The 20849-nt window shown below is 35.5% G+C and overlaps 1 protein-coding gene across 1 annotated transcript in view; it reads left to right on the top strand.

Moving 5' to 3' along the window:
• Nucleotides 1-15734, top strand: part of FSTL5 (follistatin like 5) — a 625236-nt gene extending 609502 nt beyond the window's left edge. Inside the window, exons 14-15 of the mRNA XM_072972286.1 lie at nt 13186-13896; nt 15585-15734. Of these exons, the coding sequence (XP_072828387.1) occupies nt 13186-13888 (703 nt within the window). The 3' untranslated portion in view covers nt 13889-13896; nt 15585-15734. The remainder of the gene's footprint in view (nt 1-13185; nt 13897-15584) is intronic.
• The last annotated feature ends 5115 nt before the right edge of the window (nt 15735-20849 follow it).

The raw sequence follows: 20849 nt of genomic DNA, 5'->3' as shown, positions 1-20849 counted from the left end.
AGCTCTGAACAAAATTAAGACAATTGCTTAAAGTCATTAACTAGCAAGTCCTCTTACATCTCTGTTAATTTTCTTTTTTTCCTGTGTATGGGCCATACTTATTTGTTTCTTTATCTGCCTTATCACTTTTTGTTTCACACTTACCCTGTTCATTATTATAATGTGGAAACCCTAGAAATAAAATTCACTCCCCTCCTCATGGTTTGTTGTTGTTGCTCTCTGTAGGTAATAGTTGCTAGTTTTTTAAGTAACTTTTCAAAAACACTTTAAAATTTGTATTCTTTATTACATACTGTCTTTGAAATATCTATTTCTTTAGCTTGTAGTCAGTTTGTGGTTTGACAAAGATTTTCTAAATGTCTAAATCCTATGACTAATTGAAAAGTAAGAGCAAATCAAATAATTATAAGACATTTTAGATCAATTTAGCAAAATAAGAAAAATATGTCATTATAGAACTCTAAATTAATTAGCATTAGTCAAGTATTCTAAAAAGATAGCAGCCATCTAAATTCCATCACAGTGAGAATACAACTCACTTTTTGTTTTTTTATTATTATAAACATTTTAGTTATATATATATATATGTTGCCTTTGATCTTTGTAGGAATTTTATAATTTAAAACCCAGAGATTTTTTTAAAACTAATTTATTCATGGAGTATTCTGAGAATTAACTAATATAATCACCATTTCCGAACAGAAATAAAACCAATAAAGTTACAGTATTTGGGCAGACTTACAACATAAATATCAGGCACACTTTGGTTTTTCTTTTTCTATTCTCTTCATTATTAAAACTTCACAACATGTTTCTCTATGGCATCTTTGTGCCACTAAAAGAAGTTATGAGGACATTCTACTGAAGTGGATAGGATTACATTTTCAAGCAGAAATGAAGTAGTAGTTATAGAATTATACAAATTCAACTACTTCAGACTTGTTTACTTTCAATTCCATAATATTTGTAGTAGGGCAAAAACTGAAATAAATAGTCCTTTTCAGAGATTTTCAATAAAATTTTATTAAATTTTAAATTCTGATGTAAAGTCACCAAACTACACATCATAGACTTAAAAATAGGAAACCTTCCAATGTTGTTGAAATGAGGACAATCATCAAAGGTGCTATTTTGAGTATAGAAGTTGTGAAACAATAATCAGTTATGTCAGGTTGGACTTAAAAGCAAATTTTCAAAGAGAGACTAGTTTAAAGATTTTCTTTTTTAATCTCTGATTCCCATTGAAAAATGATGTCTTCAGAGGAGAAAACTTTCCTATTTCCAGTTTTTCTGTGGAATTATTTTCATACCCTCTGCCTACTGAAACCACAGCTGGACATTTTCTTCTGGACAACATTTAGTTTCAGTGTACTACTCAAATTCTTTGTTTGTGTTATGAATCAGCATCCCCACTGGTCCTCTGTCTAATACTCAGTTACTACATCCTTGTTACCTGTACTATGAATTTATGGTTCCCTCATTTCCTTTGTTGATTCAGTACAAGTATGCTTTGTATTTACACATGTTTTTCATTTAATTTGATATCCAAACATATGCTGATATCATAAGAATTTTTTTTCAGCATGTCTGTAGTTCTCAGAAGATGATTCTTTACACGGATGAATCTTTTTATTGAAGCACCAAGCACAGTCTGCAGACTTATCTAGGCACTTAGTAAATGCATATTCCAGACTAAGTGATGGTCAGCAATTATCATGAGAGCTACCTGAGCTTTTAATCTAGAGTCCCTACGTATTGTTTTACTAATTAATAAATATAAACACATATATATAGATACATAATACATGTGTATATGTTTACTATTAATACATATGTATATTTATTAACTCTTATTAAAAAGTAGATTATATTCATTGCCTGAACCAAGATTGCAAACTTCAAAATCAAACAAATGAATTTAATCCAATCTCCTAGCTTGACCTTGGGCATATTTATCTTTAGTGCAAGTAGGGGCTTTGCTTACTTAATTTTTAATGGTTTAATTATACCATTTATCCAATATTGTGCTCTTTTCATATAACTTTATTTAATAAACACTCACCCTAAATTACTGCTTTATAATATTTTTCAACATAGGTATTCTTTTGCATCAAATGGCTATATAATCAACTACAGAAATACAAATACTTTACAAATTTTCACTACTACGTATAATAATGCTATAAATATATTTGAGAATAAAGTTTTATCCGTATTTATTATTATCTCTTTAGGTTAGTCACCTAGGAAGTGAATTGCTATTAATGAGGGCATAAGGATATGAAAGATCTTTAAGGCTAACTAATAGTTATTTCAACATGCAAGTTACACTGATTGATATTAGCTGTACAAAAATGTGCCCATTTAATTGAACATTTTTAACATTATATGTGTTCCTAATTTGTGACATGTAAATGGCATCTCACTGCTCTAATTTTATTTAGTTGAAAAATAATGAGCTTACGTGTTTCCTTTATATGTTGTGATGCTTACATGCAATTTTCAAACCATTCAGAAGTATATATAGTAATAAGTAAAATCATCCATAGCACTTTTCTCTCTAGAAGAATAGACAGGTTGTTGAGTAATCTTTCAGTTCATTTATTGAAGCAATTACATGTAAGTGCATTAAAATATTATATTCTTTTTAATCGTCTATGCACTTGTTTAAAAATAAACAGTTTTGTAGATATCTCTGTCATTTTCAGTACATTATTAATTTTATAACTGCAGCATGAGATTTCCTTTGGTGGATGGTTCATAGTTTATTTAAGCATTCCTCTACTGTTTGAAGTTTAGATTGTTTCTAAATTTCCTTACCACAGCCAGTAATGCAATGAGTATTTTTGTACATGCTACTGTGTTTTATGAGCATTTATTAAGGGGAGATACTGAGATGTTACTGCTTCATTAAAACAGAGTCATATTTTGGTTTTGAGAGATAATACTAAGTTATGCTCAGAAAAGCCTAAAACGGTTATATTTCTACCAATAGTATGTGAAAGAACATATTTAATCACATCCTTACCACTATTGAATCTAAACATACTTTATTACTGTTACCAATAGATTGGTAAAATAAATATCTCACTTTTTGGTTTAAATTTATATTTACCTAATTATTTATGAAGTTTTGAATCATTTGATGTTTGTAAGTTCTTACTGCTCTCCTTCATGTGAGGAATAGCCTTTTGGTTTTTTGCTAATTTTTTTTTTCAGTTCTTTGCTTTTTCTAATTTGGTAATTCATTATATAGTCAAGATACTCTTCTTCTGTGACTTTTTTCTTATTTCATAGATTGCATTATCTATTCTTCATTTTTAAAAATATAGTAACCTTTATCAAGCTTCAGCTTTTGACTTAACAAATGTGGGGGTCTTGCTTAAAAAAGGCCTCATCTTCTCCAATATTTAAATAGCTGATGCTTTTAGTAATATTATAATGCTGCTAGTTAATACTGATCTTTTAATATTATTTTAATTTTATTTGTAAACTCTTTCATCTATCTAGATATCATCTTATGTCAGAAATTAGATACACATATATTTTTTCTTACTAAATAGCTGATTAACTCAACACTATATATTATGTATATTTATTATATTTTTAATTTCCCATATGACATGAGTCTGCTTCTGAAATCTTTTTTCCATTCCACCAGTATTTTTCTCTATTGCTGAAACACCACTAGGTCAAGACCAGTTGTGAAATTTATATTTTAAAAATAAGAGGAGAGTACTAGTCACCAATGACAAAGACGAAGACTTAAGTGGATTAGAAATTGCAAAGCAGAGATAAAGTTATCTGTCTTTATAGATGACATTAGTAGATATACATAACACTAGGAAATCAACTGTGATCCTACTAATTCAAAAATAAAATAATTCAGAATGCTAAGGGGTCTAAGCATAATATTAAGAAATTAATAACTTTATATATACTAACAAAAACCAAGGTATAATGAGAAAAAAATCCATTAACATTAGCAGCTAAAAAGATAAATTATCTATGTATACATCCAAGAAGAGATGACTTTTTCTTAATATAGCAATGAAAAAGGAATCAAATAAATAGAAATAGATATCATATTCCTTTTAAACATGTTAACATTCAATTCATTAGTGTATAAGTTCAATAAATCCCCTCAAAACATCAACATTTTTAAGTTAATTCAGCTGATTCTAAAATGTGAAGGTAAAAATGCCAATCATATTTCCACTTGATAAACTGACTGCAAAGTTTATGGATCACCACACATAAAAAAAAGCCGATAAATTTTGAGGAAACAAATGGTGAAAGATTCATTTTCCTAGATATTTATACATATTTATAGGCTCAATAAATAAAATAGTGCAAAACTTAGGTAAGAAGGAAGTGAAAGAGTGATGAAATAAATAGAACATTCTGACATAGACTAAATGCCACCAACAAGTGGCATTCCAAATCAGTGGGAAGTGATGGACTATTTAATAAATTAGATGCTAATAAATAGCTACATTGAGATAAAACAACAATATTTGAACCATTACCTTATATGGTAGGTTGATAGAGTGATGGTCTCCAGTGAATCCTGTGTCCCATGCTTTTGGGTAGTCTCCAGCCATATTGACCCTAGGCTTGGCCATTTGATTTGTTAATGTCAGTGGGACACAAGCAAACTTGGCTATTTAGTGCTTCCTGTCTTAGAAGGTACTATAGTCACCTTGTGAGGAAGTCTCGTATAGCATCCTTGAGGGTTGAAAGCCACACTGAAAGGGAGAGGCCGACCAATCCTAGGCTTCCTTGCTGAGCTCGTCCACCACCAATCCGATGGTTGGAATGAAGCCATGTGGTTCTACACATTATTGAGTGTGCAGATTACGTAAAACATGGTGGGTCATCCTACAGATTCCTGTGAATGGCTATAAAATAGGAGAGTAAATATACTACACAGAGCGACATGAATGTAACACTGAATGCAGTGCTAAAAGAAGAAAAATTAAGACACACTGTGAGATATATGCCTTATTGTCCTTTAAATAAATGAAAAATGCAACAAAACAACCCCCTTCCCTTACTCTTACATACCAGGAACACACCCAGGAGAATAAAATTAAAAAACAAAACTAAATCCAAATAAATGTCTAAACATATATTACATATAACCCCTCAGCCTGTTAAGCGGTAAGTATTCATGCGATTTTCATCTTGGCTGAAGAAGATGCAAAAAGTAATGGGAAAATAATAATGCAACTACTAGTATTAATCATGTGGGTAACTTTGACTACATGACTTCTGTCTTTGTTTCTTTAATTTAATGAAATACTATGGACCAGGTAGCTTAAACAACAAAATTTATTTGTCACAGTCCTAGAGGCTGGGATGTCAGAGATCAGGGTGTCAGTGTGCTCAGGTTCTGGTGAGGATCCCTTCCTGGTTTGCAGACTGCCGTCTTCTTGATGTGCCCTCACATAGCAGAGAGAGACAGAAAGAGAGAGAGAGAGAGAGAGAATCTCTCTCATAACTCTCCTTATAAGGGCACTAATCTAACTCATGAGGGCCCCACCCTCATGACTTAATTCTTCCCAAAGGCTTTACCTCCAGATTCGATCACATGGGGAATTAGTGCTTCAACATACGAATTTGGAGGGAAGTGGGGGACATGGGACATGAACATTCAGTACCTGCCATTTATTTAAAAGATTTTATTAGTTACTGGAGGTTAGAAATATTTTCTACAGTTTTACCAGAAGGAAAAAAAAATGCTATCCAAGAAGCATTCCTTTCAGGTAAAAAAATCAAGAATTTTCCTTCTCCCAGTTTGCCAAGTTACACGTTTTTTCCTTATCCATTGCCAAATGATCTCAGTTAGAAGAACTCATTGTGTGTGTTACCATCCTCACTCCATGCAGCTCCACGCATTCACTAGACTGGAGTGTTTCAGATTCTTTAGCTGGGGACATCTGTGTTGCTCCTTTGCACGCAATTTCACCCTTCTCCACCTTGCTCTGTCCCAGGAGTCTGGATGATAGGGTTTCTGGTTAATCTGGCCGGTGGGAAGCCTGGCTGGAGATTGCAAGGAAAAAACAGGACCAGAGTGTATAATCCCCAACTCTCCCTGAGCACTTTGCTGATTTCTCGGAGACCACCTGTTTCTTCGGATAAAGGTTCCAGCGCCTCCCAAGACAGACCTCTCCCCATACCGCCTTCCTTCCAGAACATAACAGTGGCAATAGTTGCACTGTTGCTCTCCACAGACTACCGCCCTGTTCCTTGTGGTGAATTTCCATTTCTTTGTAAACAGTCTATTTATTACATCCTCCTTGATTTATTTCAATTAGAATTTGTTCTTTTTCTTCTGGGATCCAGACTGATATAAGCTTTCTCTTCAAGGGAAAAACTAGCAAAACAGAAATGCAAATCAGTAGCTGTAATAGCGATGTGGCTACACCCATCTTTTCTTTGAAAAGTTTCCCCAAACACTCTTTGCAAGTCAGGGCACATAATCATGAGCACCTCACTGCTTGACATAATTACCTTAAGAACAGGGACCACTTATTTCCTCTCCATTTGCTTCCTAAGGTTTTATAAAGTGTACTGCACATGGTAGATTGTGAATAATGACTGAATTTGGTCTCATAGTCTCTAGAATCCAAATTATGCCAAACCTGGTTCCTCTTGGAACCTTTTTTCACCTCCTTTTCTGTCTTACAGGTGTACAATGGAAACTTTGGTATTATTTTTTGGTTAGTAAGATTTTTAATTTGTTCATTGTTTATTTTTTAAATCTCCTTTTCTAATTCCACCCCTGTATTCACAAATTATCTCCTATTCTTCCGATAACTAACTTCTGTTATGTCACCTTTAGTCCATTTACCAACTCTTGCATGGAACACTCCTAATCAGAAGAATAGATAGAATCAGGAAGGCAGAGTTTTCAGATTTTCATGTTGTTTTTCCAAAATCAAGTTAGGAATAGCAACCAATCTTGGAAAATGCCATCTTAAGGCATAGTTCTCTCTCTCTCTCTCTTTGTTTTTTTCCTCTAACCTCTTAAGCTCTTCAAAAAGTGGAAGACATTGGTATTTGAAATATTGTCTGTAGTCTACGTGGTGTGTACAGAATTCCTAGTAAACCTGTTTTTTATGTACATCCTGGTTACTCATAGATGCAGTAGACTCTGCAGACGCTGTGTTAATTCTGTCAATTAGACATCCCAAATATGCTGTAATTGAATTATGTATTTATGTCTCAGTTTTTTTCCTAGAGGAATCAAACTCCCTCCACAACAGAAAATAGGATAGCTGAGAAGGAACAAAAGAGGGGATTTAGTTTTCAGAAACACAGTCTCCTTCTTTTAAGAAAAAAATTAAAACTGAAAATATGAAAAAAGAAATATCACTAAAATCTTTAATACAGAATTTCCACAATATACTTATGAAAGTCAGGCAGAAGGACATCCTTGAGTTTCTTTTTGCTTTTCAGCCGTGTGTGTTGAAAACAGAAAACTTCAAAGAGTCGTCCTTTCTCAGACACATCTAAGCATTAGGACAATTCAGAGACTGCCCTTGCTCTTGTTATAAATCTTTGCTAAATGTATCAATTCAGTTTCTCTGTGCTCCCCTTTGCTCCAGTGTGAATGTGACCACTGTTTATGAGCAAGGGTGTTTTACTGAGCTATTTATGTGAAGTTCAGATCAAAACTAAATCCTCTGGTACTTGAGTGGGAACAGTATTCAATCTTTTCCTACAAGGATCAGTCTGGGATAATAAAAAACAACTAAATGTAAAGAAATTCACAACCTAGTGACTGATGGCACACATCAGATTTATGGTTTGTGTACATGAAAACTGTGTGTTAGCTGTAACACAGTGGAAGATGTTATTTCAACAGCACATTGTGTGTAGGTTTATATATTAATTACAAGGAGAGAAGGTTATAATTTTAGTTTCTTATCTGTTAAGCATTTCTTCCTTTCCAGTTGGAAAATCAAGATACTTAGAATTTAATTAGGGAAGCAAGATATTAATAATCCTGCCCATTACTGTTTATGAAGGACTAATTATTGACTTGATCATATGTTTTAGATATAGATTTTCACACGTAAAATCTCAAAACAGCAAATTCCTATGGCTGTTCCAATTCTTTTGTGCAGAAATTTAATTTCAAAGAATATGGTTCCTGTAATTGAGACATCAGAGAAGTTTGGAGAAATGCCTTTTTTCAGCTGTGAATTGCATCGGAGTTGTTTTTATCAACAGGACATAGCGTGTGGCTAATCCGATGATCCAGTACACACAGTCTCCACTTACTACTGTGCATTTGCATCCTTTGATATACGTGGAAAGACTAGTTTTAAAATCTGGAGAGGTGTGGATGACAGGGTTTGAGGAAAGAGAACATATAAGAGTGGAGAGAGAGTGTCAGGAACAAGTCCCAGCCTCTAGGATGGAGACTGGTCCTTAGCTGACCTCTATATATTAGATGTGAGCTAGAAGGAGAACTGGTGGGCATCCGTGTGGACTCTGGGGAGAGGCAGTACTGTATTAAGACTCAGGAGATGAAAAATAATTGTTTCTCTGCAAATCTTAGGAGCTTCTTTCACTTCAGTTTTGGGGCGTTGTGACCCTTGGCACACTGAGCATGGCAAATTAGTACAGGTCATCAACTGAAAGGATGGGATTCCTTCAGTAGCATCTCAGGTGATGGATTAGAAGGCAAAACAGGAGCAGAATAACATGTCAGATGGCATGGGGTGAGTGCCTGAAACAGTGCCTGGGGAGACTTTATGTGACCAGATCTATCTGGCGAATGTCCAGGGAAATATCTGAGGAAGTCATTGATTCCTCCAGTGCAAGAACTGTAGCCTGGTCTTGTGGGATGTGGACGTCTCTGACCAGCTGCCCTTTATTAGACTTCACAGGGTTTCAATCATGCTTCTCTTTAAATATTTGTCCTGTTCCCCTCTCTGCCAAATTGCTTCCTTTGCAAGGCTCCTGAATTGCTGTGACATCCACTCTGACTGGAGCTCTCCAGGTCCTGAGAGATCCAGGACCCAAAGTCAGCCACAAAATGTTCTGTTACTTTTACTGAAAATCCTTGAATAAGACAGGTATGGATGGACTCCAAATTCCAGCATATGTGCAGAGCTCAGATTCCCCCAGCACTCCACGGCTTACTGCTCCATGCCCTCAGTAAGAACTGAATATCAGTAAGGACTAGGGTTAGGCAGTTTTTATTCCTAATAACGTGTACAATTTGGTGATTGGCCAAAGGTGTGGACTGGGCATAGATCCTGTAGGTACAAGCAAGAGCAAGAATAAAAATGTGAATTTCTATTGTCCACGTGATCTCTATTGAATTCCCAAATGAATAAATCTCATCATATTTGGGTAATCCTGTCTGCTGATTTTTAGCATTGTGGGAATACTGGCTACAAAGACAATTTGGTCATTTTTCTTTTTTCATCTACAGATCCACCTGTTGTCTCAGGAAATATCGTATTTGCTATATAATAGGAAAATGATGATATTTAATGTGTAAAGTGTGAACAATTTGTTTATTATGAATGTACTGTTTTCTTGGTAATTAACACACATTCCCTCTCATCTGCAAAACAAGATATTTTTATCCTCTTCCTGCTGATGAGAAAATTGAAACTCGTGGACGTCAAGGACTTTCTATAAGGTCACATATCTATTATATGGAAAAAAATAATGGATCATTAAACTAAATCAGCCCAGTTCGAAACCCCTTACTTCCTCCAAAACAAGTTCTCTGAGAAACACTCTCCCCTCCTCACCAAACCTAAACACCAATCCACACAACGCCGTGCTGAGAGGTTGCACTTTCGGCGTTGCTTTACTTCCCTACGAAAAGAAGGAATTTCACGAATACGTTTCCACTCTCTCATTCCTCATAGTCTGCATCTTCCTAGACACGGCCTGACAAATATTAGACAAACTATGTTAGACCTAGTACCATGCAGGATTTTATTATACTAAGCAGGCATGAAAGTTGAGAGCGTCGTAAATATTAATCACAGACTAATGAACAGTGGGAGACTTCTGAATATCAATCTGTACTAGGGGGAAATTCTGAATTAGAGACACCACTTCCTGCCCAATAAATCAGTAGTGAAAAATTGGAGGCGTCCTCAGTGCGTCTGCTTATATAGCCAGATCTCGAGTCCTGCAGGAGCCTACAGTGCGGATGCCAACATGGATGTAATTTGATCACCCCCCGTGGAGCTTTTGCATTTTCAACTGAACCAATTTTTAAAAAATTTAATTACCTCCAAAAGAGGCTGGATGGTATCACAGAAAACTTGAGTACATTCTTCAGCATCAGTTAAAATAGTTGGAGAGTAGTTTGAGCATGCCCCTTTCTTCCTCTTTGGCATTCAAAAACCATTGCCCAAAGGGAGGAGAGGATGTGCAGTTAAGAGGAGAGCTGAAATGCCAAACCTTGATTGGCTTATGGCTTCTACTAAATGTGCACATTACTGTTTTTGCCTCTGAGCACACATACAGTGTATAACAGAAAGAAGACAGTATCTTCCATCATCATTCGTAATTCTGTCAAGGATACCAGCCACCATCATACGTCTACACACTTGCCTATCCTTAAGGACTGTCAGTGGGTGGAGAAGCATCCTTTCCTAGAGTCCAAGTTCATGATTTCCCAACACAAGTAAGAGAATGGGTGATGATATTTAGAATTTTATATTTTTGATTCTGATACACAAAAAAATAATAGGATTCAGTTTTCAATTTGAGGAGCTTTTTTCCTTCTTAGTTTTTGACATTCAGGTAGCATTTAATACCTACACCAGGTATTAAAATTTTAATGGGGACATTAAGAGGTGTTTGTTAGCAATGTAAACGTCTCTTCATACGATTGTAATCAGGGCTGAAATTTTATCCTGAAAAAGTAGAGCGTGAGTTTTGTTTACTGAAAGGACACAAGAAAAGAGAAAGGTCCAGGAAATCAGCCAGAAATGGTGCATGTCCTTCTGAAATACACTAGAATGATTATTTTCACAATAATTACCTTCTTCCATTTCAAGTATATATAGCAAAAGTAATAGTTACAAAGTCAGTACTAGTTTAGCAGAATCCTGTAATTAAGCATTAATCCCTAACAGTTTTTCAGTTTTTTTAATCATTCAAAATATGTAGACCCATTGAAAGCAGGGGGAGTAATTTTGCTCTACAATATATTCCCGGTGCCTTATAATAGGTGAAACCTGTCTGTTTGGCATAATGAAAAGATCCTAGCAGTTGTTCAATAAACATTTTTAAAATATTTTTAAAGGAGTAGTTTTTCTTTTATATGGAAGAATTTGCACTCTCTCTAATAACAACAAAGAATCTCTTGACAAATATTCAAACATATATAAACTATAATATGATTTTGTAATTATATGTAATATAATGATGTAGAAGCAGTTATAGTCTTTCTTTTTACTTTTTAAAATTTTTAAATTGAAGTATAGGTAATTTACAATGTTGTGTTAATTTCAAGAAGCAATTACAGTCTTATGTCTATTTTAGTAAAACATTTGTGCTTCTGCATTTGATGTCTTCCACAATTACAACACAAGATTGATTTTTTGAGAATATTCTTCTTATTTTTTCTACAATATTAAGTCTGAGTTTATTTATATTTTGAGTTTACCAGATGCTTATATTTGAAATTTTAAGGAGCTGTTACACTGAATGCACCATATTTCTGTATTATGTGCATAAACTATAATTTTTTTTTACAAAAATAAAACTTTGTATAAGAATTAGCATACTGAAAATGAATTGCACAGGTGATGATAATATAATCGGCTATCTGTAGAATTTGTTTTATTTCACTTTGTCTTAACACTCACAATAAAGTCATCTTAAATTTTTTTTTTCCATTTAGGAGCACAGTCAATGTGACAATATTTCTGAGATCTTTATTTTTAATGATCTTTTGGAAATATTAGCAGGTGCTTTAATCAATATGACTAAAGAATCAAAAGTTCTTTACTTTTCATATTCTGTTGGCCAATATGCATTTTGGATATTTTCTGTATAGTAGTTTCTATCTCATTTTATCTTATTTAATCTACTTATTAATAGGAAGCCACTGGTGTTATAGGTCAGGGTTTCAAAATATATTCATCCTTGTCACAGGGACTTCTGATAATTTACAGGTGGCATTCAGGACAAATGCTATGAAAAGCATTGAAGTAATTAGAGACACCACCAACACATTAAAATATATGTTTATTTTTAAATTGACTTTAATGGAAAAATGCCATAAATTTCCAAAGTTCATCATTGTTCATTATAAGGTAACCAATATAATGCAGATATATCATTAAAAATGATAACAATATTATCAGGACAAGGATGAAAATTTTAACTTGTATTTAAAATTTATAATAAAATAAATGTCAAAATCATAAAGATAGTTAATCAAGGTGATCCTAAAATGTAATAAACAGAAGTCTAATAGTTCTGTACCCCTCCAAAATCTGCATCTGTTGAGGTAGTGAGGTTAATTAAAATGAGAAATTATGGACAGTTATCTAAATAGTGACGTCAGATTTATTTGATACTCATAAACAATATAAGCAGCAAATGAAGTTAGTGAAAGAGATACATGTATTTTTTTTAATTTTTGAAAATTTTTGGAGGGGAGGTAATTAGGTTTATTTATGTATTTATTTAATGAAGGTGCTGGGGATTGAACCCAAGACCTCAGTGCCTGCTAAGGACAAACTCTACCACTGAGCCACACCCACCCCTCTTATGCTCAAGACATTTATTCTTGCTGGCTTTTCTAGCAGTTAACTAAGCTTATTCAATATCAAAAAGTTTAGAGAAAAGCAAAATCATGTTTCCTTGTTTACCCTCTATGGTAAAAGTAAAACTTCGTTGTTCCAATTAACCAGATCTATCGCTTTTAATTATTTTGCTTTCTCCAGCACGAGTTATAATCGTTTGGCTGTAATGAAAGGGTGACCTAGAGGAAGAAGGCGGGCAGCACAGTTTCAAATGAATTCCAACACGATCGATCGTGACACCTGCCAATTAATGTGTGGGCTGGGACAGCCCACGCCCCCAGCCCTCGCCCCACCCCCAGTGCGTTTCCCGCCCCCAGTTCATTTCCTTATTGTATCCACTCTGTAGTGATCTGTCTGACTCTGGTTTTCATCTTTTCAGGTTCGGATTTATCCTTCATAAAGATGAAGCCGCACTCCAAAAAATTGACCTTGAAACCATGTCATACATCAAGACGATCAACCTGAAGGACTACAAGTGCGTCCCGCAGTCGCTGGCCTACACGCACCTGGGAGGGTACTTCTTTGTTGGCTGCAGACCCGACAGCACTGGGGCGGTGCCTCCGCAGCTCGTGGTGGACGGTGTCACCGACTCCGTCATTGGCTTCAACAGCGACGTGACGGGCACTCCGTACGTCTCCCCGGATGGGCACTACCTCGTCAGCATCAATGACCTGAAAGGCCTCGTGAGGGTCCAGTACATCACCATCAGAGGGGAGATTCAGGAGACTTTTGATATCCACACAAACCTGCACATATCTGACCTGGCCTTTCAGCCGTCCTTTACGGAAGCCCACCAGTACAACATCTACGGCAGTTCCAGCACCCAGACCGACGTGCTTTTTGTCGAGCTCGCCTCGGGGAAGGTCAAGATGATAAAGAGCCTTAAGGAGCCTCTCACGGCAGAGGAATGGCCTTGGAACCGGAAGAACAGGCGAATCCAGGACAGTGGCTTGTTCGGTCAGTACCTGATGACCCCGTCCAAGGACTCTCTCTTCATACTAGACGGACGACTCAACAAGTTAAACTGTGAGATCACTGAAGTCGAGAAAGGAAATACAGTCATTTGGGTCGGAGATGCCTAGGAGTGCTGGTAAATAACCACTGAATGAAGGGTTGTCCAGTACGCCGCACTTAATCCATTGTTTCAATTTACAGCTTAACTTTTCAAGTTTATAGCCGAGTCAAACATAAGTTACTTGGTCGGCCCAAATAAAATAGACATCGTTTTCTGGCAAAGACATACACAATTAGTACTATTGGTTGATTAGAAACGTTTAACACAGTATTTATTGGGAAACCATATCAATCACAAGAATCAAATCTATAGCTATGTTTAAGCCAATAAACTAGAAATTTAAATACTCCAGAATAACTCAACTGCAGGGAATTTCAAATGACTTTAAGCACCATTTCATTCTGAGGGTGGTTTAGCTATTTTTTTTTTCTCCATTATTTTGCTGTGCTTAAACCAGAAATAAAAGGTATGGAACCTTGAAATTCTTAAATCAAAAAATTCTGTCCCATCCACTGTTTATAATCTTTTGTGCCTTGAAGGGAATGTCACAGGAGGAAAAGGAAGGCTAAAAGCTGCATATTGAACACCTGCATACCCATAAATATCTTGTCATTAAAAGAGAAAAGTCTAGCAAAGTCTAGCATCTTTTGCACCAAACCCAGGCTTGGGTCATGTGTTCAACCCTCAATGAGCTATCAGTTGAAGACACAAATTGGCCTTAGGTTGTACACAGGTGACAAACTCTATTTGACATTCATTGTACAATCTGCAGCATGCTATGGAAAATGGGGAGGAAGGGAGGAAAACAATTATGGGAAAATGTTTGCAAAGTACTGTCCACTCAAACGTTGCTTTCAATCACAAGAGCGCGTTATATTTTTAATGCAAGTTTGTCTGGGATGTCAGCTGCTTAAGATTGTCTGCTGTTAGCAGAAGAGATTTTTTTTTTTCCTTTCAGGTAGTCCAGTGTTGCATCGGCAGGAACTTTCATTTCTAAAAAAAAAAAGAAGCATTATTTATGTCTGCTTAGAGTAAACCAAATAGGGAAATTAACAACCGGGAGAAGAAAACTGGCTAGAGGACTGACGAGCATCAGCGGGTTGGGAGGATGCGCGTTAGAACCTGGGAGTCGGGGGACAGCGCCACAGTGGTGAGGAAGGATGTGCTTCTTCATTGCCACTGCTGTTTAAATATCACCCTACAAAGGACCCCCTTCTTTATTAACTTTCCTAAATGACTTCTGTTTGACTCCTACATAATCCTTAAATGACTCTCGCTGACTGTGTGTAGTTCAAAACCTAACTAATCCTCTTATTTGAGACACTGCATAGAGGTAAAAATGATTGTTTCTCTTTTTCAGGGCAAAGAAGAGGCCAGTAGAAGTGGATTAAAACTAGCGAGTAGGTTCATTGCAATAAGCAGATAATTATACAGGCTTTAAGTGATAGCTTCCATGTTTTGAGAATCTTTTTGTTTATGTTTTTTTGTTATTGTTGCTAAAAATGCTAATGAGCTGTTGAAATGACCTCCATTTATTGAAGGTAATCCAATAAGGTCTTTTTTTAATACAAATTTTTCTCAAGGTTGTGTAAAACTGCTTAGAAACCTGAACTTTTCTAATGTGTCATATCTTACGTGTATATAGCATCCTGAGCTGTGTGATACAGTAGATTTCTTCTTAGCTTAAGGACACATAATGGGAGGAGATGTAAAAAAACAACAGAAATCAGCTTACGTTTCTACTTCTCTGCTTTCCTTTTTAGCAAAGTTTCTCCTTTGTGAACATGCACCATCTGCAGTGTCTGTGCCCTAATGATTTAATGGAAGTCTGTCTCAAACACCCTTCTTTGGTAGCTTACACCACGTGGATGCTCTGTCTGTAGACATTGCTTGATAAAAGAATAAACCTCTTACATTTTAACCTGTGAGCGTTCCGTCAGTCTTTTAACGCGCATTCCAATGTTTCCTTCTGTTTTTCCTTCCAGTGGTCTGCATTATTTTGAAAGTGATGGGATACAGTAAAGGGCAGGTAATGTGAGCTCAGTCAAGAAAAGAATTTAGTTTGTTTTCCTCTATCAATCTTGAGTCACTGTATGTCTTCATATTCATGTTTAAAGCAAGATACCTATCCTTGTAAAGTGTCTGTTTCTTTAGAATCCCTTCTCATGTGTTAAAGGAATGAATGTCGGAATGGGATACTAAAAGTAGACTCAAATCCTTTTCTTTCTACATCTTTACATTAACAGCCATACAAATATGGAGCCATTTTTTAAAAATTATTGTAATATTTAAAATATTGACATTTGTGATTCTTTAAAAAAGAAGGAAGTGTAATATTACTGTACAATATTTTCTAGAGTAGATATTTCTTTCTTCAATGATGGGAAAAAGAGTAAGAGATGGCATATGGGCTATCAACATTACTCTATACACATCTGATAAAAGTATGTTGCAAATAATGATTTCATCAGTATCTTGAGGATGTGTAAAAACTGAAAGTCAAGAAAAATTAGGATAAAATGATGAGGTCACTGCTCTAAAAAGCTCTAATATCAAAGAGTCAATTTTTAATAGGCAGAAGAAAGTAGTGAAGTGATAACAAAAACGTGTGAAATGATATTTTTTACTGTAAAATTAGTGATAATTTTGTGATAGCCATGAAGGAATGAAATTAGAAAAGGGGCAGAACCAAGGGTGGAAATAAGATGTGGGGAGGTCCTTGAGCAAAACTGACTGGAAAAGGTAAATATGTATGTAAAGAAGATGATACTGATAATTCAGGAAAAATGGATTATGATTGGATTTTGGAGGGAGGGAAGTGGAGAATGAACTTAAAGAGTTTGGATTTATTCCAGATAATAGGAACTCAACAATAATTTTTTTTAAAGGCAGTGACAACAGCACTTTTGAAATGTATTATTTGCCAATGGAATGGAGATATGACTGCAGGAAAGGGAAATTAGAGCAAGAGATGTCACTCAGTAGGCTACTGCAAAAAAAAACGTAAGTTTGTGGTCTTTAATACATGACAATTAAATGGCAAGTATGCATTATAAGACAGAGCGTGCTAAGAAACTATGTAACTTGAAATAACAACTGAATAAATGTGGATGATAAAAAGAGACAAACACAACAGGTCTCAAATGTGACATCAGTGATAAAAAGAAGAAAACCAGCAAAGCAGCAGACTTAGGTGAGAAGAGGAGGATTTCGATAAAGGACAAATGAAATGAGAATCCTGGGCAATGGAACAGATTTCCAGAGATGTGTCATCATGTGGAGCAAACCAGTACAATTCTCAGGTGTCGTTCCACCTCTTTTTAATGATGTAAAGTAGAAGCAACTTTTTTTTAAAGTGCAATTTTAGAAACCTCTCACCTTTATGCCTCCCACTCAGAAGTTCTTCTCAGTGTTTTCCTTTAAAAAAATAAGTGAACTTGACTGGATTTCACATTAAGTATTTAAGATTTTACAGGATGAAACAATACATTTAATCATCTCTGACAGCTTGTCATATTATGTAAATTTTTAAGTGAGAAAAAATTTAAGAAGAATATGGCTATCATACAAATTAATACAACTTTAAAATGAGATGAAAACGGACACCCCAATGTTACAACCTTAAGAACTCATTAGGGGCCACTTCTAACGCCACTTGTCGACACATCTACCATTTAGATTTATCCAAAATCTATTTTCACTTTTACTCCAAACCCGCTCTAGCATCATATGCCTCTCCTTGGAAACCATGCACAGAAATATGATCTGAAAGTCATGCTATAGAAATTTGTACCTGCAGTCTTGAGTCATGGTAACCTTCCCCGTGCCCCTAGATGGCTAAATCTTAACCAAAACATGTGAGCATGGTTTTGTTAGTTTGCATTTAACAAATGATATACTCCATTAGTAACTGGAAAAGCACACAGGTCAACAGTAATATTCATCAACAAAATTTAATAATGAACTTGGACACAAGTCTCAAAACATTGAGAATTTCATCGTTACTGAAGTCTTGTATAAAAGAACAATGGTTAGAACTTTGCTAATTCACCAACTGTAAGCTGCACGCTACTGTAAAATATTGTAAAATATACTGTACAAAAAAGCCATCATATTCCACAGAGACAGGATGCCAGATATAAGATTCTTGACTGAAAGCTTTTTGGGCGGGTTTGTTGTTGTCATTGTTTTTAGCAATTTGAACATGTTATCCCATTAACTTTCAGCCTTCATTTTTTTTCTGATGAAAATGCGGATTCTCTAGGATTCTCATGTATGTGACATGCTGCTTTCAAAATCTATTTGTCTTTCAGTATCTTTACAATTATATATCTGGGTTTGGATTTCTTTTTGTTTCAACAACTTGGTCAATATCAAGCTTCTTTGATGTGTAGATTATTGCTTTTTATTATGTTTGCATGTGTTTGGCAATTAATCATTTTAAAATCACTTTTTTCCCTCTCTCTGTCCCTCTTCCTCTGCCATACTCATTTTGTGTATACTGTTATGATTAATAAATAGTATCACACGCTTCTCTGAAGCTTAGTGCATTCTTTTTATTCTTTGCCTCTCTTTTCTTTGGATTTCATGTCCCCATCTGTCTTCAGGTTGGTTGACTCTTTCATCTGTCAATTCTAATCTACCGTGCAACCACTCTAGCAAATTTTTATTTTCCTTTATTGAAATTCTCAACTCCAGGATTTTTATTTGTTTAGTTCAAATCAGTTTAATTTATATTTTGTACTTGATAAGGCATTATATCATCATATCTTCCTTTGCTCTTTAAGAATTATTTCCATTCTTTCTTTGACCCCACTTACGGTGGCCACTTTGAAGACTTTGCCTATAAATTCAATAACTGAATCACTGAGTGGGCAGTTTCTGGTGTATCCTTTTGTTTGAGACTCACTTTCCTGTTTCTATGGATGTACCATAGCTTTTTGTTGAAAACAGTCACATTTTAGATAACATATCAAGTCTAGCTATCTGCTCTCCCGCCCTAGGCTAGCTGTTCTTGTTGTTCACTGTTTCATGTGTTTACTGACTTGGCTGGACAGACGCAGTAAAGTACAGACTGCCCACAGTGTGACGACCGAAGTCGATCCCCAGGGAGGGCAGCACTGGGCGTGTGCACAGTCACTCTGTGACGACGCTGTTTTAGCAGGCTTCGCGTTGACTGTTTCTTTGCCTGAGCTCTCTGTTGGGCTGTCTGTCTCTGTTGGCATTACACGGAGCTGTCAGGCTCCACTAATTCCCAGCTAAATCTGATATTGTTTCAACAATGCCCTGGGAGATGAGTTGCCCCAGTCCGCTCCACTTAAAGTGACTCCGGTGCAGGGATGGTTTTGAGGCCCGCCTTAGGGGTTTCTTATGGCCTGGTTTTCTGTCCTGCGTCTTTTTCTGGTTACCTCTGAAAAATTAGCTACCTGTGTTTTAGCTTGTTACTTATGTGTAGCTACCAGCTTCGTCTTATTTGATTACCACCAAAATCTCTATTGTTTTTAAGAGAGCCCTCAGGTTTAAGTTTCTTCACACTCTGTACAAAAGTCAAGTCAGAATTTAATGAGAAGAGGTCTGCTTCCCTCTGTTGTTACGATCTGTCTCTCCCCCATTCTTACGTACGATCTGTGAAATACTGAGCCGCAGGTCTGGAGCTGGTGTTGGAAATAGTTGCTCCCCACTCCGGGAAAGATCTTCCAGTTTTATGAGCTGGGTAGTGGGTGGGCAGTGGTAGACCTTTGTTCTTCTAGATCCTGGAACTTTCTTAAATTGTCTGCGTGAAACTGCATGCTGTAGAGCCCCCTTAGCTTTCTGATCACCTGATCATCACACCAGCACTTTTTTTTCACATCCATTCATCTCCAATCACCAGTGCCTTTCTTTTCCTTTGAAAGACCACTTCTGACAGTTTCCTCTACCTGGAGTGCTTATTCCCAGACAGTCTTAGGAATTGTCTTTCTTCAGAGGTCTGCTTGCCAGTGAGATTTCCTCACTACCCTATTCAAAATTTGACATCATCTTCCAGGATGTGCCTAGTCCATCACTTTTGCTGATTCTCGTGTCCATAACTAAATTGGCATCTAACGTTCTATATAATTTACCGTCTGTTTGTTATCTCTATAAACCCATCCAACACATACACGTTATGCAACCAAATGGAAGCAGGGATTTTTGCCTGCTTTCTTTATACCACATCCAGAAAAGGGCTTGGTACGTGGTAGGCACGTATTAGACGGTAAATAAAAATGTGGGAGATGACTGAATTGCTATTTTAACTAGATTCAAGTTTTTCAACTCCATAGAACGTATGTTTAACTGAGAATTTCAAATCATTATGGCAAAAATGTATGCCTTGAATGTTATTCACATATGATAATTGAAAGTAGCATAATTCAGGCAGGTGATTCCTATTTAAAACCCTCTAATTCTCTAAAGTATTAGAGTTAATTGACATAATGAACATTTGGATAGATGATGTCTTTTTTTAAATATTTGCCATCTCAAATTAAATGTAATTGCTTGTATAAGCATGATGTTTGTTATGGTAAAGATTAATCCCTTTCATATATAATTAAACTCTAAATTAATATACATTATACTTTAGCTATTTGTAGAAGCAGATTGTCTTTTTTTATATTAGTCTTGTTGCAACAAGCATATTTATATGAAATAAATAAAAGATGTAGATTTAGTCTCAGAAAAATATCAGTATATTTGGGGCTAATTTGTATTTATGTTTTGAGATGAATTCATCAAATCAAAAGTATATCACTCATTGTTGAAAGTAACTACAATTTTATTAAAATTTCTATTAACTGTTTGATGCATTTATCCTTCTCCCAAATTCCAACATGATATAAATTACCTTTGATTTATCTTCCTCTTACGTATTGTGCATAAAACTTTTCACTGTGTTAGCCAAGTATATTCACTCTCCCCTTCCATTATTAAGTTTCTATTTTTGCTAATAATAGTTATCATTATTTTTACTGAGTACAACCATCCAAGAAATTCATACTGTTTAAAAA

The sequence above is a fragment of the Vicugna pacos genome, chromosome 2 (genome assembly GCF_048564905.1).
Source record: "Vicugna pacos chromosome 2, VicPac4, whole genome shotgun sequence".
In the NCBI taxonomy this organism is placed as follows: domain Eukaryota; kingdom Metazoa; phylum Chordata; class Mammalia; order Artiodactyla; family Camelidae; genus Vicugna; species Vicugna pacos.
This window is presented reverse-complemented; position numbering and strand designations above follow the sequence as displayed.